Below are 22,011 nucleotides of genomic sequence, written 5' to 3'. Positions count from 1 at the left end.
GGTTTCCGCGTTTTCACTTCGAGTTATTGGTTCAAGAAATAATAATAATTCTATTCGACTTATGCAGAACCCTGTATAGTTGTCATTTTGATCGTTCTTTGTATTTTCTTGCTCGAATGAAATGAGATACTCGAAGCTAAGCTACTTTCAAATCGATTGAAATATGAAAAAATATTGACGCTTCAGTAATTCCCAAAAAATAAATGAGAAATAATTGATTTTTCAGGACAGAATTTGATGAAGTTCTATCTGAAAATCATCAGTCGTCTCTGAGACAAACAGATCTTTCTCTCTTCTATTGGAAGCTTATATAACCGAGATACAACGAGGGAATTTTTAATTTTTTATGAACAATTACACATTTTTACATTTTTCAATCAATTGCAACCTCAGTTATCCCCTCAAATAACAACAAAGAATAACAATGATCGTAATCGATGGACTGACTTATCACCCCCGGAAATGAGATAAGCTGAATGGCTACACAAACACAATTTTTCTTACCGATCAGCGTCACATCGCACCCTTCCCTCTCGGAAATAACCCTCGACGAAAATTATCAGAGAAATATTGTTTGCGTGTAAATTATTGACTTTTGGTACTCGAGTCTGAACCAATAAAAAGGGGGAGATCAGCAGATTCGGGACAAAAACGCGAGCTTTCATTAACCGTCGATGTTCAGTCTGAAGTACCGATTCATTCGAACAGCCAACAATCGCCGATGTAGTTATTACGATCATATTGGAAGAGGCGAAAGCCAATCACGAGAACAATAGCCACTTCTTCGGACTTTTCCCTCCGGTTATGAAAAGATCGACTATATGGAAGCCTTTATGCAGATGAAAGCTTTGTCACATACGGAGTAGCGAGAACAAAACAGATTTGTCAACAGAAAAAATTAAACAAAAAAATTATGAAATCTGAATTCCATCAGCACATCTAGTGATCAATGCCACCATAGACATCTTTCTCTCAATAAATCAGTCAGAAATCTATCTAAGTTTGCCAAAATCTGAGTGAAAATCAGGTTATTCCGTTTTTATTACGCAAATCTGCCAGGAATCTACGGAAAGTATGCCAGAAATCTACCAATCGTATGTTTAAAGGTTACCGGAAAAATGCCTAAAACCTACTGAAACTTCCTCAGAAATCTACTGAAAGCAAGCCAGAAATCTATCGTATTTAAGTTTGGCAAATGTGCCAGAAATTTACCGAAAGTTTGGAAAATATGCCAGAAATCTAAAAAGTGTGTCGGAAATCTAAAGAAAGTTCATCAGGAATGTACAGGAATTATGCCAAAAATTTACGTAAATTATGCCAGAAATCTACCAAAAGTATGCCAGAAATCTGCCAAAAGTATGTTTAAGGGTTACTGGAAGTATGCCTGAAACCGACTGAAACTTTTACAGAAATCTACCGAAAGCATGCCAGAAATCTACCGAAAGTTTGGAAAATATGGCAGAAATCTATTGAAAGTACATATGTCAGAAATCTAAAGAAAGTCTGTCAGAAATATACAGGAAGTATGCCAAAAATTTACGAAAATGGTGCCAGAAATCTCCAAAAGTATGCCAGAAATATGACAAAAGTATGTTTAAAGGTTACCAGAAGTAGGTATGCCTGAAACCGATTGAAACTTCTACAACAATCTACTGAAACCATGCCAGAAATCTACAGAAAGTTTGACAAATATGCCAGATATCTAACGAAAGTTTGGAAAATATACCAGAAATCTAAAGAAATTTTGTCAGAAATCTAAAGAAAGTCTGTGAGAAGTACAGAAAGTCTGTCAGAAGTACAGAAAGTATGCCAAAAATTTACGAAAATGTTGCCAGAAATCTACCAAATGTATGCCAGAAATCTAAAGAAATTCTGTCACAAATGTACAGAAAGTATGCCAAAAATTTACGAAAATACCAGTAATCTACCAAAAGTATGGCAGAAATCTGCCAAAAGTATGTTAAAAGGTTACCGCAAGTAGGTATGCCTGAAACCGATTGAAACTTCAACAGCAATCTACTGAAAGCATGCCAGAAATCTACACAAAGTTTGACAAATATGCCAGATATCTATCGAAAGTTTGGGAAATATGCCAGAAATCTATTGTCAGAAATCTAAAGAAAGTACTTCAGAAATCTAAAGGAAGTCTGTCAGAAGTACAGAAGGTCTGTCAGAAGTACAGAAAGTATGCCAAATATTTACGAAAATGTTGCCAGAAATCTACCAAAAGTATGCCAGAAATCAAAAGTAATGCTGTCTCAAATGTACAGAAAGTATGCCAAAAATTTACGAAAATGTTGCCAGAAATCTACCAAAAGTATGCCAGAAATCTGCCAAAAGTATGTTTAAAGGTTAACGGAAAATGGTATGCCTGAAACTTCTACAGCAATCTACCGCAAGCATGCCAGAAATCTACCAAGAGTTGACAAATGTGCCAGATATCTACCGAAAGTTTGGCAAATATGCTAGAACTATTAAAAGTATGTCAGAAATCTGTAGAAAGCTTTGATCGTTTTCAGATATCGGCAAAATATCAAAATTTGGTTATATTTTCAAGACAACTGAAGATATCGTTGAACAGTTTCCAGTTATGTACTCTCCACGAAAATCGAGCCCAGGACTCCTTTCATCGTTTTCACCTACCTAGTACCAGAAACAGCCAGAATCAAGCAATTTGTGATAGAAAAAAATGTGATAATACAAATCGTTTAAAAATTTGAAGGTAATTCTTTTTTCTCCTTCAATTTATAGAATAATGAACCAGTATGTAGATATTCTGATAGCTTGAGCATACTCATACACCATAATCTTTAATGCATGGGCATTTCTGCGGTCACCATTTCAAGGCTTCGTTCGCATCCTTGGGTAATTCAGGATTCGATCCAAAAAACCGATATGAATCCATGAACTCCCAGTCCTACATGACAATGCGGAGAGTTCGAAAACCCAACGACCGTCACAGCATTATGAAGTAATCGTTCCATCAGAATGACTCATCGTTCGCCTAGTTAACACAAACATAATTTAAAGGTTTGTCGGATAAAGAGAGCAATTTTTTCGCATGAGGGAATCTCACATAAAACTCCTAGATGAGGTTTACTACAGACACGGTGCCACGTCAAGATATTCAGATGCCAGATTTCGAATTGCAAATATCCGCAATAGACGAATAAATGTTTAGTAACCGATGGAAATGAAAATTGAGATGCGGCTGGTATTCCGACCACTAGCGCGGTTTTGAATAACGAGACCAGATGCCCCAACTTGTCGGATTAATTGGATTAAGTGAAGCAAGAATTCGAAGTGCCAATTGAGATTTATTACTGGGTGCTGGAAAAATGAGGAATATGAGCTGAACTGAAATTGGAGATGATAACATTTTCTGAATAGTGATTCGATGAAACAGATCATTTTTTACAATATAGATACACCATAATAATCATCATCTGCAAGAACAAATTCATTGATGCAACTGATTATTGTACAAGGTGTAAATGAATAGTTTCATTAATTTCGACAGAACACATACTACACAAGATCAGCATATACATCTCCAACGCCAAAATCAATTACATATTTGCAAATCAAGAGATATTTAAGACTAGCTGAACCATTAACCTACCCTGACAAAAGCCTATAGCTCTTTTCCTTCTGAAGTGTTGGATTTAAATAGTGTTTTATTCTTCTTATATATTACCTTGTTTCGAATTTTCATTATTGGACATGATAAACCAAGAACTGAATGGGTTAATCGCCCTGTACAATAAGCCAACACAGAGAAAATCTAAATGCAAAATATCGAATGTTTCAATAAATTATTGCTACTAGGTATATCCATTCCCTGATTGGCGTTTATTCTCATCAAATGATGTCAGTTCTGTGAAAACTGAATAATAATTGCAAATTCCACAATTATGATATCTACATTGCATTCCTATTTTGATGAAAGAATTCCAATAAATGATATCGTAAAAGAAATTCCTATCCATTGTATTTAAGAATGATATTAAAAAAATCGATAAACTGAAAAGATAGATTTTCATTAACATTACACACATCATGTGATGAATCGTGGAAAAATTCCAAAACTGCCACAGAACCATGATTCTGAATTTGCAGACAGCAATTCATTAAATTCACAGCTGAATTTTTATACCTGAACCACATTTTTTAAGCTCTCGCTTATTGGTAAATTACATATTCTTTTTCACGATACATCCTATACCTGAAACCTATGTTTGGCGCAATTTTGATAATTTCCTGTTACATTGTCACTAGATGAGTGAAAAGGACTAATTAGAATCGATGGTGAAAGTGATGTCTAACCTATATGATTAATTTAATAGTTTAAAATTGGCTACTTTGAATTTAAGCATTTTCCAAATTTTCGAAATGGTTATCTCTATTTCAATATAAAGTATTTTGAAAGAAATTTTTTCTAGGAATAAGGAAGCCAATTCTCCAATACATAGTGAAAACTCAGTTGATCTTTGCATAAAATTTTCTTCCCTTTTTGTCAGGAGTAAACTTATTGATCCAGTTATGAATTTGTTACAGTCCATTTACTTCTGCTCCTTTTGTCACACGAACTTTCAGTTCTGACCTGATTCTTGACCTACAATATTACGCAGTTTGTCACGTACAATAATAATAGACAAGCTGAACTATCAGTCAAAGTTTTGTTAGAATCTAGATAAATGATCGTCCCGAATGTCAACTGAGTCTAAATCGAAATGTTGAACTCATTCATCGTGGATGATTTCATTCAACCTTAGGTTTTTATTGCATGAGGAATGACCTGTATAATTCACAATTTGAGCCAAAAACAGGGCTCTTGGTAGAGGTTTTCTTCGTCTTTTTTTTTCAGATTTCATAATGCATTGACTCTAGATACTATAATTTCGTTTAAGTAAGCTGCTCCAAGAGAATTATTCTTCCGTTTTCAGATTTCATAATTGACGCTGGCAAATTTAGACTAGTTTTGGGTTTTCCAGAAAGACCTGAACATGAGAAGGTTTTTTTCAACTTATTTTGTTCGTCGTGTTATATTCTAAGAGTTTGCGATTCCAAACAATAAGCCAACGAATTCCTGGGAATATATACTGGCGATTTCTTCGAAATGCTGGTGATACCTCTATTGTGCTGAGCATAAATAATACAGAAATGCAGATCACATTAAGGTGAATCACATTGCAGTTCTTCCATTTCCGCATGAAGCAGAACCGGTCGATGGAACTTGATCGGTTGATGTATTAATAAAAAATTTCATGTCTTAGAATACCTTCAGGCCTAGTGAAAGTATTCTCTTCTATTCGAATAATGAGGGGACATCGAAGATAAATATCCGAATACGTGAATTTATGAAAGTAAGAGGTGTTAGCTATTTGGAAAAGTTATATCGACTTTTCTTATCATAATGGCCAAATAAATATAAGGTGCGACGCCATGAAAGTTCTTTTCGGGAGAGAGAATTTTGGGAAATCGTGAATTTTGTTATCAGGGGACATCTGTTCAAATAAAGAAAATCTATCAATGAAACTCTGACCCTTGAAATTGGAACAGTTCTTTCTCAATAAAACACAAAAATTCTGAAGCCTGTTTATTCATGTTTCGAAACGTTGAACTCTGAAAATAACATATCGATCAGTAAGATTATTTATACTCAATTTTTGTAAAGCTCTTTCAGAGAAGTTTATTGTTCTACAATATGCAAGAGAAAATGATGAGATATTATTTTTTATCGATAATTTCAGTACCTTATACTCAGAAAAAAATTTATTTCATCAAAATCGATCGATTTCACTCTCGAATTATTAATGAGACATAATAACGAGCATAATCATGTATTAACACTTCGGTTAACCCACAATTCTTGCTCCAAATCTTATCGATTTCCTTTCATAGTTAAAAAGAATTCATTGGTGTCTCGTGGTCTCTGAAAAAATAAACCAAGAATTCAAGCATAAATAAAAATTTAAAATTTCATGAACTAAAAGAGAGAATTATGATAACTATACATAGGTTCGCAGCGTTATTTTAGGTTGATTTTCTCTGCTTCTATAGATCTGAAAAATAGATTTCAATGAAGCCAATTAATCGAAATCAGAATAACTATAATTCGAAGTGGTTGCAATCGAATTCATGATATAACAATTTCATTGAACCAATTATTAGGATAGTACGATACATTCAATTACACGAAGTGATACAGTTAAAAATCAAGCTCCTAACAGTACATCTGTGCTCAATAACCACTCTCAATATATTTTTGGTCACACCTAACTGTTACAATTCCGGGTACTAGTTAAATTGGTTGAATATTCGGTAGAATCGAAAAATATAATTTTTGTTTGAAACGAGACAAAAATGAGTCTCATTGAATCTTTGGAAGATCGATTTACATATGGGCCAAATTTAAGATTAAAAGTATATTACGAAGTATAATTACTGAAGTAGATTCAGCACTTAATTCTTCGTAATACCATTTTATTCGACGTCTTTTGCAAATAAATTCGAAAAAATATAACAGAAAACATATAGCACCTGATGAAGTGAAAACAAATATAGTGTTTTTTCTCATAAAATATAATCGTATTACAACAGAATTCACAAGGAACGTTCTCCAACATCATACAATGATGAATTCTACCCCTAAACTTTTTTATAATACTTTTATAGCTCAAAAATGATCAAAAACAGAGTGATTTGACAACAACTGTCAAATGAACTAACCTTGCCAGAGGGCCACTCCTTTTGGCTCTCTGTCCTAGGATTTTCTCAACAACGGCAACATTCCCCTTTCTTGCAGCCTCAAGCAGCTCTTGATCTTTCCCCATGCTTCTTTTCTGTAGTTACACAAAAACAATAAACATTTTTATTCATTTCACAATTCACTCTACATCTCACACACTTTCATAGTACTACGTTATTTCATTGATCCAGCAGATCGCTAGCAATCGCGGAAAGTTGTGAGCACAGTGATGTCAGATTGTAAAACTTTAATTTATTCCTTGTGATAAGAAATTGATAAATGCGCTGGAATTTGGAATGAATTACCTAATCTTTTCCTATTTGCTATAGTTGAAATGAGCCTATGGAATGATAGGACCCAATCTACAGAAATATCAAATGAATGCATAGGAACACACGAATAATTCATTATCAAAATATCACAAATAAAATAATCTGATTCCTGGGTTCACGCAAAGAAATACAAAAAAAACTATTTATCACGAAAGGATTGCCATACATTTTTATCTTGTAGCTATTCTTTTATCTAATTATTTCTATTTTTAATCGGGTATTTTATCTATTCTTTAGGGCTACACCCTTTCATCTAGTGGCAATAAATTTTTCCCACTTTCCTTTTTTTAGTTGCAGTATATTTCCACATCAGTCATATTATCACAATCCCATAAAATCAAATTAATAACAGAAGTAACCTCAAGAAAAATGGCACGATATTGCAATGTCGCAACTTTACATATGAGCCACTGACAGCCGTGTCAGATCTGTAGAAATTCCGCCAGCAGCGCCACCAAGCTGTTTGAACCGTTTCGCTGTGATGGAATTTGGAAACAAGAATTGACATTTCACTTTGACAATTTGCTTTGTTTATTTTTAAATAAAATAACAAACCCAATTTGACAATCCATTTGTGATGAGTTGCTATATTGTTTCAGTTTAAAATAACAATATGAATTACCTCATCAAACTGGCTATTTGTTCTTTCATACTAGGATGTAAACTAATTGAAGGTTAGATCACCCATTAAGAATAACAGAGAAATTATTTTTTTCCCATTGTAGGAACTTCACAAACAATAATTGATATATCCTCGTACGATCCAAACGATGAGAATACTCACACTTTTTATTCTTTCATCCAGTTGTTGGGTGGAAATGGAACTGAAGTTGTTGTGAAAACGAATTCTACATATCAAACTGGCTTCTATATTGTTCAGGCTCATTCTCAACGTTTCAATATTTCACTATCAAATAACGTTGATGTGACCCAGAAGGTTGATGGATATAATGTTGGTCTCGTCAAAGCTTTTCAGGGTGCTTTTGAAGACTCGTTCTCAATTCAGAAATTGACAGATAATGACTCGGTTATTATTGATTCAACAATTCTGATAGCTGTTGCTGTTTATGATGAAAAAGGTTAATTGAATAATGCTGACACAACTACAATCAGTTTGTATTCATCAAATGTTCCTGTGAATTAAGGATATTTATGTTTATATTCGCAAACTAGCAGATTCTGAATTATTAGGTATGTTATTTATTTTGACGCATTATCTTTATTTTCTTTGTAGCACCAATTCCTGGTGGATGTATGACAAAAAACAATGCCAGTCCAATTTTGAAAGTCTCTAATAGTCCAGATATCATAACTGTTAAGGCAATGGCTCCATCTTCAAACAATCATACATGTAACGATAGTCAACATGAAGTTAGGATGGAAATTTATCACAAGTATTTGACGAGTCAGATTTTCAGCTCTTCTGAGTATTATGAGGGCATAATCAGTATGCTGAGGGTTGATAAGATTAAAGCTCATAGTAAACTAGTTGCTACTCTTGATAGTTATAGCAGTATCGAGGAATTATTTAGTTCGTATATTGGGACGGGGGAGGTATTTGCTGTTTTAGTTTACAACAACGAAAAAGTTTCAGCTTATGTTCCCGCTGTCTCCTATGGTGAAGATGTCAACTATCTTATCGATAAGGAGAATGAAGGTGAGTATTACGGGTGCATTTGTGGTTGGTTTCATAATTATCTTCAAAAAATTTGTTTCCTTTCAATCCCACATATAATTTTGTAAATGTGCATTTGTGATAATCGGAATTATATTAGGGAGTTGCCACTTTTATTTTCAGTTTTTCAATTTTCGGAAAATTTATTCATTGTAAATAATATTTCTAACTATCCAAGTATTCAATCAAACTGAAAAACAGTCGGACTTTCACTTACAGTAGTTGTTTTTAAACAATCTTATATTTAATTTATTTTTTTTGAGAAAAATTGAAGTACTGGATTTTCGAATGAATAACATTTGAATGAAAATTTTTATCGATCATCATAATTGTGTTAATTGTTCAATGATAAATACCCCTAATCCAGAATAATGTACCTGAAAAACTTGTGTTGAGAATTTGAAAAAATCTATAATTTCAAAAAGAAGCGGCGTTGCCACCCCTTTCAAAAAGTCAGGCAAATCTGGATGATTCAAATGTAAGGGGTTAAGAAACAAGCTGAGTCCCCACGCTTAATCGCTTAGGATATCTAGAACGGCTCGATACGGCTGCCATTGTATACCTCAACTTTTCAATTTTTTACCAACCGGCTTAGATCGTATTAGTAAACAATAAAATTTATATAACCTAGAACAACTGATATCAGAGTACCTATTTGTAGCAATAAAAGGAACTCATTTACATCTTTGCGAATGTGAGCATGAGAATTTTATTTTTAGGTACAAGTGGCCAGGATGTTTTCGTTGTACTGTTCAGTATACTACCGTTCGTGGCCCTTGTTATTATATACAGGGGTCACGCATTGTTCCACTTCACCACGTTTTCACTTGGTCTGTCATGTGGTACAATAATCTCTTTCGTTGTTTTGAGTAAAGAGGGCGCTACGACAGTCGATCGTAAGTCTAAATAGATCGTATGACTAAGAAAGGATTGGTGATCAACTCTTCAATTTGCAGATACATTCTTTTTGTCCCTCTTGTTCGGACTCCTTTACGGTTCAATATGGCTGGGAGTATGGTACAAGTTTGGAATACCCTTGTTGTCCGCCACCTTAGCATTCTTGCACGCTGGTGCGCTGTTCACATCTATAATTTATCATTTTGGAGTTGGTGAGTATGTAGGTGCTTCTCCAGAAACCCAAGATGTGAAGGTTGAACAGAACATTGGAAAAGTTTTCTATATGTTTATTTATTCATATAATTTTTAATTTTTTTTTTCAATATTATTGAACTTTTTCAGCCGATGACGTGAATTTCCATAACAATGCCATCTACTGGACGATCTTTTTCGGCATAGTGTTCATGTGTTGGTTCACTCTGTCCATGTTCACCATGCACGGTCACATTTTGTCTTGCTGCTTCTTGGGCTCGTACATTTTGATGATAACGACCCTCAATTATTGGCTTGGGGGAAATCTACAATATATCATGATCAACGTCTACAGAAGAATGTTCGTGCCCAACTTCAATGTTGCCATAATCCAACCTCCATTCCAAGTATCAGGTGATGTATTGATAAAATCAACATATTAAATATATTATTCAAAGTATTTTAATACTCTTGTTGAATCTTGAATTAAAAATAAAAAAACGCGGGAGAAATTCATATGGGGTTGTGAAATTGTGAACATTAAAAATATCTGTTTTCTCAAGCTTTTTTCGGTCATTTCCGATAGAGCTACAGGGTTTCGTAGCTTGTCGCCCCATAATATGCTTATGAAATAAGCAAATACCGATAATCATGCTTATATTCGAAGGAGAATTAATTTTTTTCAGACCACCTCATCGCTCTCCTTGGTATCCTGTTTCTACTTCATGGTTTTCGAAAACAAGTGAAGCATCAGCGTGGCAAACCTCCCTTCCCACCGCACAATTCTTTCCGACCAGACGAAGAAAGGTCACCCCTGTTGGGTCATTTTTGAAGGTATTCTTTGCGTGATATACTCCAGACTGCGATAAAATAGATAGTTTTAGTTTGACCTGTTAATGAATTAGTTCGTTAACTTCTATGCAGCTTTTGAACCCTTTATGTTTTATCGAATATTGAAATGAATAAAAATAAAGTTGATGACTATGGCTTTTTTTTCCACCAGCGTCGATTGAAATACAATTGTTCAATCAAATCTTCAAGGATAGATGGACAGAATTGTTAGACCACTAAAAGTCATTTTTTTGAATGAGGGAAGCGTAAATAAGCAACATTGATAATATTTAGTAATTTTATTTCACAATATACTGATAATATACATCTACACAGACAACTAATCTACATGATTCAAAACTCATGTAACTAATACATACATACTAATAATAATGAATCACAGCAACAATGATTTACTTTACATCTTACACAACGACATGTGGTATGCCAAGAAATTCCATTATGTTCGCGAGAAATCATTGCATATTTCCATTTTTTCGAGGTTCCGCCGTGTAAAAACTAAGAATTCAAAAGAATCCGCAACAAAAGTGGAAAATATGTTTGCTATGTTTCTCCTGAAACTTGTGAATTTCTTGGCACCCTGTAGGGTTCGATCGACTATACATATAAATTCTATAATAAAAACCCGACCGAAATCTTTTAATTCAGGAACTTAAATGTCCTAACCTTTACAATTTTTTCCAATCAACATTGAACATGTACAAGTTTGTTGTACGATCATTTATTGCTATATTTCAGATATATTTTGAATTGGGGTAATATAATACATGTGATAATCGGAAAACATACAGTGCGTTTGTAATTTGTGGATATATTTATTGTTAGTACGACTGGTATGCTCGAAAAAGAAGGTAACACCAGATTTTTGTCTTATGAAGTTTGGAATCTTTGGTTTACAATCAGCCTTGGATGGAGGTCCATTGAGTCATCAGTTGCCTCCATTTGCATGCATTTAGTGTTTCGTTTCTAGATTCAAAACATCAAATTTTTTTCATATCTTGTGTGAATCCCAGAGTTGAAAGTAAACTATGCAATAAATATCCTTAATACTACTCACGGCAAGTCCGAAAAATATACACTATTAAAAAGTATTTCTACTGAGTATTGGCTAACTTCGATTCGACCTCAGAATCACGTTTGTATTTACAATATTTACATAAATTTTACCCTGCGAGCCGGCAGAAATGGCTAACTTTCTGAAATTGCTGCTTAATTCGATGTATTTCAAACAAACCTCGATCCGAAGATTTGATTAGGTTTTTCTAACCTAATTGTTCTTTCGCTATAATCTCCTCCAATGTTGGTCGTTTCTGAGTGTTTTAAGACTCGTGGTTAGGTGGGGTATCTACATTGGTAAGGGGGGACATGGGGGACTGCTGCAAAACCGGGTTCTCCTGCGGCACTAGCAAGCTCGGCGGGGGAAACCCGAAAAGCTGCGATCACTGGATCCTCGGCCAATAGTTCGACGCTAGGTTTGAGGTTAGGTCCGGTGTTTGACTAGGAATTTGCACAGGCACCGATACACCTGCTGATATTACACCTGAAACAAAAGAGAACACTGTTAACGATAATGAAACATCAAGAAATTCGCATTGAATGTTATAAGACGATTTATACAGGGTGATTTATTCAGAGTGGCAAGCAGAGTTCATAAAATAATGCCAATATCTCCGGAAAGACAAAAGTTATGACTTTGCGGTTTTGACCTTCGACAGAGCAATAGGCAGCTATTTCATCCTGTCAATAAGTTTGAGTTATACCATTATTTCCCAGGAAAAATAATAAATAGAGTAAGGTGCTACATAGCGCACATGTGATCCAAGAACCTTCAATGTAGGAAAACATTATTTTATCGAGCAGCGTGTGTAGCAACTACAGTAGCTGGAATATGGTGACTGCTCTGGTTACGAAGTGACTCAAACCTACACCAGCACCAGCCAACTCACCCTGCTAAAACAGGAGACATTCTACAACTTGTCATATTTTTCATTACAATTTATTACACAAGGTCCTAGGTCCGAAATTTATAACACTTGTCATTTCTTAATTATGTCTGTTTAGTGCGGCTTCTATCTTAAGCCCGTTTGCAACAGCCGAGAATTCTCTAGAGAATTTACTCAAGAATTTATGCGCCGTGAATTCTTTACCGTTACATACGCACTTTCGGTAGAATTCACTGTTCAGTTGCATACAAAATAATCTCTGCCGTTTTCTTACCAAAATTTGGTAGAGAATTCTCCAAAGAATTCTTGGCTGTTACAAACAGGCTTCAAGCTAACTAGCCACTTGTAAATTCTATATGAATAGAAGGGAATATATGTTAGCACATAAGGGAGAGAGATGCAAAATTTTCAGATATCGCACATCTGAGTCAAGTGTCAGTTGCGTGAAATATGTCATTCTCAGTTCATATCTGCAAATTATGCATCGCTTTTGTCATGTATGTGCCATGTCAATGCTTACGCCACTTTGGTGGGCGCTCCCACTAACGTTGAAACGACTGCATCCAATTGGATAATTCTTTTTTTGTTGTGTTAGATCAGTTGTCCAATTTTTTTCATTATTAAAAAAAATATAAATTTTGAACTTTCTAAGTCTATTCTATTCTAATGTCCATTCTTCGATATCAAATATTTTGAGGACTTGTATTCCAAGAACTTTTATTATAACAGTGAAATCTTTTTTAACACCAGACCACCTGATGCTGAATGGTCCCAATGCTCTGAATCAACAAATTTCAGTAGGCTTCCGGTTTTGGCAATGTGATTCGGCTGATATAAGAATTTGAACAAGTTCCTCACAGAAAATAAATGATGGAATGTCCTTTGACGTATTTCACCCCGAAATACCATCTGTGGGAGATGGATCATCCCCTATAACGCCAACACGCGGCGAGTACACCGATCAAAAACGAGAAAATTCCGGAAGAAATGGAAAATCCCGACGAATCTATCAATTTTAACGAATCGCCGAAATAACTCAGCATCCGGCCAGCCCATAAAAAATCACCACGCCACAACCGCACCAATTCTGCCATCCCTGCCTCCGTGATCAGTTTAAAGTGTTTTCTGCCGCCGCCGCCACGGGGGTGGCGGGGGTGAGTTTAAAATGGCGGGTGGCCCTCTCGTCGAATTCTCCGCGCTCAATAATGTGCGAACTGAAGCGGGGGTGGGGATTTCGCCGTTGTTCTGGTTGCAAGGCTCGTTTAGCCCTGTTTTGGAGCGCGTCTCCCAGGGGGTTGTTTGGGGGGTCGAACATCTGTAACTGATTGTTCTGCCGCACACGCTGAGTACGGAGTGTAATTTGCCTTGTCGAGATGTTTTCGGCATTTTTTTTTATTTTGTCTTCTAACTGTCACATGTCGCTTTAACTTTTATCGGTATATGTATACTTAATTCACGCCCTATATTTGATTAATAACTATTTCAACGTTTTTCCAATTTAAGCCGTTAATGTGAAATGAATCGGTCGTCCTATTCTTTGAAACGATTCCCTCTCATACTGTATGTGACCAATACAAATATTTTAACATTAGATTCTTGAGGTCAAAAGAAACACTTTTTTCCCATACTATTTTTTCCGATTCAGCCCTGATAAAAAGATATAGCCATTTTAAATTTTTATAATGAGCGATGCAACCCCTGGAGAAACAAAATTCCCCTCAGAATAACTAGCTTAATCTGTGACACTACACATCTATGGATCTTTTAAACAGAGTTGAATAAAGCCAAAGTACCCAATTTCCCGAAAATATTTTTTATTTTTGAACATCAAATTACTCGAAAAAAAAGAAAATACGAAGAATATTTTGCAAAACGTTCAAATAGTCATTAGATATCGTCCAACTTAGTTTCAAAAGTTGGGTTCCTTGAAGTTTTGGTATTTTTATGGTACGTAATGGTCATAATGAGAAAACTGGAAGACGTGGGTGATATCTTGTGTTCGAAAAATATGAATCAACTAAATGAAAAACTAAATTTCGAAATTCATTTCATTCGTTAAAACCATTTCTGAGAGCAAATCATGACATTTTTCTATGATTTTTCAACAGCCCGTCTCACCCTGTATTGGAGCTGCTACCAAAAAGAGAAACTTTTGTACAAGTCAAAGACTAACCCTGTATTTAGAATAGGTATACTCCATTCAAATTTATTTTAGCAGTCGGTTGGCCATGAAATAATTTTCTCAAGTTTTTGTAACTAGAACGAAGCTAGGTTGGCACTCATGAAATGTCGTTAATGTCATAACGCCGTTGCCACAACTAATAATAGTTTTTATTACGAAAATGCCGAAAGTGTTTGAAAAAAGAGACAGGGTTTCAGGAAGTGCTATTTAGAATTCAGTTCCGCTCATTCAAATAGTTATACCCTGATATTCTAAAATCCACAATACGTCAGACGGTAGCGAACATATTCAATGTAAGAGAATTTATATAATGTTTCATCTGAATCTAAACGACTTATATTTCAGCTGGATATTTCCACAATCAGAAAGATTGTGAATGAAGAGGATGACAAAGAATTTCCTTCTATTGGGAGACCCAAAAAAGTAGTGGCATTTGAGAATTTTATGTTTAAGTGAATTAATGCGAAAAGTTTACTACAGGATTTTCGATAAATGTCATAGGAGAATAAGTTCCCTAAAATGGATTTTTCTATTCTATCTAATATTTTGAAATCTACGAATGATGTAAGCCAAAGAAGATAACGAACATTAACTCTCCTCAAGCTAGTGCATATTATGATATAATACTGATCTCTTGTATTTTCCATGCAAATAACTGGATTTGGTATACCTTCAATCAGTTTGTATAAACTGAAGAGATTCGACATTGTGATAAAATACGTAATAACAGAAACTTTTACGTAGAACAGGCAACATAGCGTTGATTTAAAACCCAAAAATGTTTTGACAAGCTTCATAACCCCACATTTTCGTACTATACAGAGTGAAATGTGTCAAATTTCCATGGCCAACCGACTGCTAAAATAAAAGTGAATGAAGTATACCTATAGTTAAAGAAGCTTCAAAATAGAAAAGTCTTTAGTTGATTATGAAACTGGCTGTATCTAAGTGTAACAAAAGTAGTTATTCCAAGCTTCATGTTGAAATTTCAAGGAATGTTTGAGAATTAAAGGTGTCTTAAAATTTAGCTATACATTTTTTCTAATTTCAAATAATATCCTGATGATTAAGTGTATGTGCGATTAATAATAAACATGCGTTGAGCGTTGAAAATTAACATGAAGCTCACAGAATAGCAACTAAGAGCCAGTTTCATAATCATTTTTAATCCCCTCAATTTCAATGGTTCCTTTAGTCTCACTGAAAAGAGATATTCTCAAATTGAAGGGACTCCAAAATTGATTGTTCAACTGGCTGTAACCCTGTGATTTCGAGCCTCTTCCGCAGGTGTGAGAGATAACACATTATATTAGGATTCCTAATAACAAAAAGGATAAATTCAGATGCATACCACCCGACGATATGAATATCGACAAGTGTTAAGATCTGAATTGAGCTAGCCAATTTGCCATCGTCAAGGCCCTAAATGGAGTACGCTCCACCGAAGAAAAGCAGATGCTGACCATGATTTCGGCCTCATTTGGCCTCATCAGAGCAACCTAGCATTGATGGAACTTTATTCAATGTTGGCGTGTTCTACTGGGTAATAGAGCGTCACCCAACATGAAACGAAGTCCGATTCAATCCCCTCCAGATATAAACCAAGACGAAGACAATAGCATATGTCCCATATTTTCCCTAATTAAGTACGCCGATTCGCTTTGCGAATGTCAGACGGATGATGAACTGAGAAGCATCTGAATTTATCCTTTTTATTTTATTCATTGCCGTTTAGGCGTTATCATTCTTCATTATTCCTAATAACATTTATCGATTTTTATAAATTTTTTTTTTCGAAAAACTCCGCTGTCATTCTGCTGCAAATTTTTATATATTCAAAACCATATTCCCAAAAAACAATTCGCAAATGCAACGTGGCTGCGCTTCAAACTTCAATCAAGTAGGTAAAGAGACAAAATTCAGGTGAACTCTTGCACAAAATGTCCAATTATAACGGCACTAAACTTGGACAAACCTTGTTTATCTGATGTTTTCATACCTTATTCAAAGGATTATGGATAAACATTAGTATTGAGATGTTGAAACTGTTTATCCCCTGCTTCTGCGAATGCTCCTTTCTAAAGTTCATTATTCGAAATACCTCCACTCAAAACTATAACGCAATGCGATATAGAAAGAAGTATTTCCACGGCAATCATAAGCCGTATTACGAAGCGGATAACATTTTCAGGTGCTCCCCTATTTCGAATAAACAATTTCGGAAAGTGTCCAAATCCTTCTTTCACCGCGCCCACCCATAGAGGTAAGATTATAGCCCTTTTCAGCATCATCCCCCTCGACAACATCAACGTAATCGATCTGTCTGCCCTATTATGACAAACACAAAAAGATTCCCATGAAGTTAAGTTCAGACCAAGGTAAGACGGCTTCGAAAAACATAGACTGTATTTAAATACGAAATAAGTATCGGGGAAGAAAGGAAAACGGTCCTGTGGATAAACACTTGCGGATGTTTAGGCTTTGTATTCCGCCTAAATCGATTTGTTTTCAAGGAAGGTACTTTTGTCGGCGTGCGTACTCTTTCGGTAGCCGATCTCTTGATGTTTTCGAGCACGTAATAATCGTGGGAGGCGAAACTGGAAGATGCCAATTGTTTAGAGGCTTTCAACGATAAGTAGTTTGGAATTTTTTTAAGTTGAAACTTCTTTAGGTATGTGGCTAGTGTTACGCATACCGCAAGAATTTATGATATTGAATTTGCGTTTAAAGTGGCCGAATTTAGAGACAATAGTAGCTATCATGTGTGAACACGTCGTACCAAGCAATAAACGACTCCTCAACTATTTAGGCTGACCAAGCTTCTTTAGAAATTTCGTTAGGACCTATTTTGAAGGCGTCAGAATTGGAATGATATCATTTGAATATTTATGAAATAGGTAATTTCAAAGTTCAGTTTTTTTTAACAGAAGATACCCATTCACTTAAAATCTTCTACTTAAAACTTTCAAAAGGAAATCATCTTCTCTTGAATTTGAATTCGATTCAATGTAACCTGGACTAGGGATCCTTTTTAAAGCGGAACTCTGTTTATTATCCCCGCGTTTCATAAAGCTTGATCGGGGAATCAACGCTTGATCGACGAATAAACGTCAATTTGTTTTCAATCGATCATTCAGTCTTGATCATTCAGAATATCATTCTCGCTTCAAATAATGATGTTTATACGTCCATTCAGTTTTTCTCAACTGCCATTTCTTCAATATATTCAGAAATTAAAAGGTTCTAGTGATTTCGTTATAGACATCGAGTTACTGTCAAATCGTTGATCGGACAATCAAAGTTTTATGAAAGCTGCTTTCTGTTTGATGAAAGTTTAACCTCTTACCCCGTACATCTTGTCGATTGTTTTGAAAACCGCGAATTATAAATTTTGTACAAATTGATGGCAGATCTGACTGGTTCTCAGGGAAGATACTTTCGTTCGTTCATTATCTGGATAATTTGTTTGAATGATGAAGTCTTTCTCGCCATTTACGTTTTTTCTTGGTTTATTGGTCACAAGCAAATAGTCTAGGTAGAATTAGTATAGTCAAAACTAAAGTTTAGCATATAGGTGTCTTCGATGAAAAAAGGCTCATTTTAAAAACACCCTTTGTAGTAATCTATAGTTTGATTTCTCTTAGTTTGTGAGGGAAGAAACTCACCAGTTCCAGTTGATACAGGTACAGATGTCGGGGTGCTTCCTGGGGGGTAACTTGCGTGGCTAGAAGGCTGCGCATGCGCCACCGCTGGATTGCAGGATCTGGAGTTGTAGGAGGAACTCAAAGTGTGTAATGGGTCATGGAACATGTAAGGATATCCCGTGGGATCTCTTTGTTGAAGACAGCTACTACTGAGTCCAGAAGACATCGAACTGAAACAAAATTATAACATTTTTGAGTAACGTTTAGCATTTTGTTGACGGAAAATTGAAACGCCGATTGGTGCTGCTGGTACCAGCCTGACCAATGCGAGAAGGTCCGCTAAGTTTCAAGTTGAAGCAAGAGATGATAGTCGGATGGAGCCAAATCTGGTGACTAAGGGAGAGGGGTTCTAATAATTCAAACCCTAAATCACGAATTTTTTGCATGGCAATATGAGATTTGTATGCAGGGGCGTTGTTCTGCAAAAACAAAATCTTTGGATAGCCTTCCGAGTCTTTTCTCTTTAATTTTTTCCTGTAGAGTGGTCAGTAATGTCGAAAAGAAATCTCCAATTATTGTTCTACCCTTATCCAAAAAATAAATCATGATTACTCAGTGGCAATCCCAAAAAACTGAAGCATGTACTTTTCTAGCAGATTTTTGGACACGACACTTCTTAGGTCTTGGAGAACCAGACTATCGCCATTCCATCGATTGTTGCTTTGTTTCTGGATCGTAGAAATGTACCCAAGTCTCAGCCATAGTAACAATTCGGTTTTAGAAGTCTACATCGTTTTCAAATCGAGCACAGATCGAACGCGATGCTTCTACCCTTGCACGCTTTTGGTCAACATACAAACATTTGGGGATCCATTTTGCAGCAATTTTTCTCATGTCCAAATTGACGTGAACTACATGATGAAGTATCCAGTGCTTTAGATATCCGTTTTAGCCTAATTCGATAGTCTGATAAAATCATGTCATGAACTGCAACGATATTTTCGGGGACTGACACAGAAACTGACCTTCCCGATCGCTCATCATCTTCAATGGATAATTTACCACTTTTGAAGCTTGCAGTCCAATTTTTAACGGTCGAATACGAAGGATATTGATCACCAAGGGTATTGAGCATATCTTCGTAAATCTGCTTGACTCTTAACCCTTTTAAATACAGGTAGTTGATGATGGCTCGATACTCCAATTTTTCGATTCTCTCAATTTCGGTGGACATCTTCTTTCTTTTAATTTATCGCGTAACTAGGGTTTAGTTTTTTGACCTCAAACTTCACACTGACACTTCTAATGAGTTATTGGACGTTGCTATGGTAACGCAATATTCTTTTCAATGCACTGAACTGGTCTAGGCTAACTAGATATCAATACATTCTCGTACGGAATATCATAGTGAACACGAAGTACTGACAAGTACTAGCCTGATCAGCCCCCCGCTGTGAAGTCATTGCATTTTTGAAGCAACTAGACTATAATCCTTATTCTCGTCTTTTAGAGTTGTTGCTCTCATCAACTTGCATCCTTCAAAGGCTGCTCATTTGAAATGCATAATCCGTCTCTGGAAGTTTTTCAAAGTATCCGAACGTTTGGGGAACAAAGCCAAGATTCCAATGGGTAATTAACTTTTTTGTCGGCAAGGAAGCCTTCTACTACCGTTCGAAAAAATACTCCCTACCCTCGAATCATTTGATAAAATTCTCGATATAACTGTACATCCAACAACACCTCATCGGTATGCGTATCTGCCTGTCAGTCTCGTCCGTTGAAATCTAAGGAATCCACGTATGATCCTTGACAATCCCGGTAGCTGGGCTCACAGTTTTCCATCTACCCAAGACGTCGGGGGCCCTAAGCCTCCCGCTGATCCGGCTACTCGATTTGACGGGCTAATCCAAGCCGGGGTCCGAGGACGTGTGACATGACAGTATGACAGGGGTCTTTCTTTACGTCAATCAACGTGTAGGACGTGAGGATGCCGACGGTGTAGCCTGGGCTTGACCTCGGGTTCACGGCGTGTAGGGGGTGCATAGGACGAGGTAATGAGTTTATTGGGACGGCGTTTTCCCACAGGATATCAGCGATACTTTTCTGAGTGATGGTCATTCATCGTGGTGCTTTTTGAAATGAAGTTTTCATAGACGTGAAAGTTTGGTGTAGGATAGTTAACAAGTTCCGCATTCTATGAAGAACGAGTGGAAATCAATCGAATCAATAAATCTGTTATACGAGGATGTATTGATATCTAGTTAGCCTAGACCAGTTCCATGCATTAACAAAATATTGCGTTACCACACCAACGAACAATAACTCATGAAGTGTCAGTGTGAAGTTTGAGGTCAAAAAAGTAAACCAGAGTTACGCAATAAATTAAAAGAACGAATATGTCCACCGAAATTGTGAAAATCGAAAAATTGGAGTAATGAGCCAACATCAAGTACCTGTATTTGAAAGGGTTAAGAGGTAAGCAGATTTACGAAGATATGCTTAATACCCTTGGTGATCAATATCCTTCTTATGCGACCGTTAAAAATTGGACTGCTAGCTTCAAAGGAGGTAAATTATCCATTGAAGATGATGAGCGATCGGGAAGGTCAGTTTTTGTGTCAGTCCTCGAAAATATCGATGCAGTTCATGACATGAATTTGTCACACTGACGAATTGGGCTACAACGGATATCTGAAGCACTGAATACTTCATACGAACGCTTTCATCATGTAGTTCACGTCAATTTGGACATGAGAAAAATTGCTGCGAAATGGATCCCCAAATGTTTGAATGTTGACCAAAAGCGTGCAAGGGTAGAAGTATCGCATTTGAAAACGATGTAGACTTCTTAAACCGAATTGTTACTATGGATGAGACTTGGGTACATTTCTACGATCCAGAAACAAAGCAACAATCGATGGAATGGCGACACTCTGGTTCTCCAAGACCTAAGACGTTTCGTGTCCAAAAATCTGCTGGAAAAGTTCTTGCTTCGGTTTTTTTGGATTGCCACTGAGTAATCATGATTGATTTTCTGGATAAGGGTAGAACAATAACCGGAGATTACTATTAGACATTACTAACCAAGCTACGGGAAAACATTAAAGAGAAAAGACGCGGAAAGCCATCCAAAGGTGTTTTGTTTTTGCAGGACAACGCCCCTGCACACAAATCTCATATTGCCATGCGAAAAATTCTTGAAGAGCACTGGACTTCAGTTATTACATTTTGAGCACCAGGACCAAGAAGGCTTTTGAGGTACTCCTTTGATCTCTGTCAGATCATCGTAGAAGATTCGTCAAAGCAGAAGCTGGTGCCCACGAGGCTCCTTCTTCGGAGATGGAAAGCATTACCATTTACCACCATTATGGAGGTGAAGTTAAGAGTACTTTGATCAAAATGAAAGATATTTCTAGAGATAAATTAGAGATTTTATGGATTTTCTCTTCTTTTACAAATAATTTTAATCTTTTCACAATTTGAAATATGAAATTTGGTCCTCATAGTATCTTATAAGTACTCAAGAATAAAACAAATAACGTT

General features: G+C 36.0%; 3 protein-coding genes across 11 annotated transcripts in view; 1 reads left to right on the top strand and 2 right to left on the bottom strand.

The window, feature by feature from the left end:
* The window catches only part of LOC123309086 (ankyrin repeat and SAM domain-containing protein 1A-like), a 32,104-nt gene extending 25,136 nt beyond the window's left edge, over window positions 1-6,968 (bottom strand). For 2 of the 3 annotated variants that reach the window (XM_044891967.1, XM_044891968.1), the window contains exon 1: window positions 6,733-6,967. In XM_044891967.1, coding sequence (XP_044747902.1) covers window positions 6,733-6,836 — 104 coding nt within the window. In that variant the 5' untranslated portion in view covers window positions 6,837-6,967. Of the gene's footprint in view, window positions 1-6,732 lie in introns of all 3 variants that reach the window. The other variant, XM_044891969.1, reaches the window with a different exon arrangement.
* A 585-nt stretch (window positions 6,969-7,553) lies between these two features.
* On the top strand, window positions 7,554-10,828 carry LOC123309088 (transmembrane 7 superfamily member 3-like). The gene is made up of 7 exons (XM_044891970.1): window positions 7,554-7,757; window positions 7,809-8,162; window positions 8,318-8,740; window positions 9,478-9,654; window positions 9,715-9,867; window positions 9,998-10,261; window positions 10,534-10,828. The coding sequence occupies exons 1-7, from the start codon at window positions 7,697-7,699 to the stop codon at window positions 10,677-10,679; spliced, it is 1,578 nt and encodes a 525-aa protein (XP_044747905.1). The 5' UTR covers window positions 7,554-7,696; the 3' UTR covers window positions 10,680-10,828.
* A 134-nt stretch (window positions 10,829-10,962) lies between these two features.
* Window positions 10,963-22,011, bottom strand: part of LOC123310195 (paired box protein Pax-6) — a 71,353-nt gene continuing 60,304 nt past the window's right edge. For all 7 annotated transcript variants that reach the window (XM_044893623.1, XM_044893626.1, XM_044893627.1 and 4 more), the window contains exons 9-10: window positions 18,490-18,698; window positions 10,963-12,239 (exon numbers count right to left, since the gene is read on the bottom strand). In XM_044893623.1, the coding sequence (XP_044749558.1) occupies window positions 12,139-12,239; window positions 18,490-18,698 (310 nt within the window). In that variant the 3' untranslated portion in view covers window positions 10,963-12,138. The remainder of the gene's footprint in view (window positions 12,240-18,489; window positions 18,699-22,011) is intronic.

Source organism: Coccinella septempunctata, chromosome 3 (genome assembly GCF_907165205.1).
Source record: "Coccinella septempunctata chromosome 3, icCocSept1.1, whole genome shotgun sequence".
Classification (NCBI taxonomy): Eukaryota; Metazoa; Arthropoda; class Insecta; order Coleoptera; family Coccinellidae; genus Coccinella; species Coccinella septempunctata.
The sequence above is the reverse complement of the archived record's forward strand: the minus strand, read 5'-3'. Positions and strand labels throughout refer to the sequence as shown.

Bases quoted from the DNA above. Each gene is read 5' to 3' on its own strand.
- LOC123309088 (XM_044891970.1), top strand. From the start codon at position 7,697: ATGAATTACCTCATCAAACTGGCTATTTGTTCTTTCATACTAGGATGT. The intron at 8,741-9,477 runs GTGAGTATTACG...TTTTATTTTTAG, and splicing joins TATCGATAAGGAGAATGAAG to GTACAAGTGGCCAGGATGTT. The intron at 9,655-9,714 runs GTAAGTCTAAAT...TTCAATTTGCAG, and splicing joins GGGCGCTACGACAGTCGATC to ATACATTCTTTTTGTCCCTC.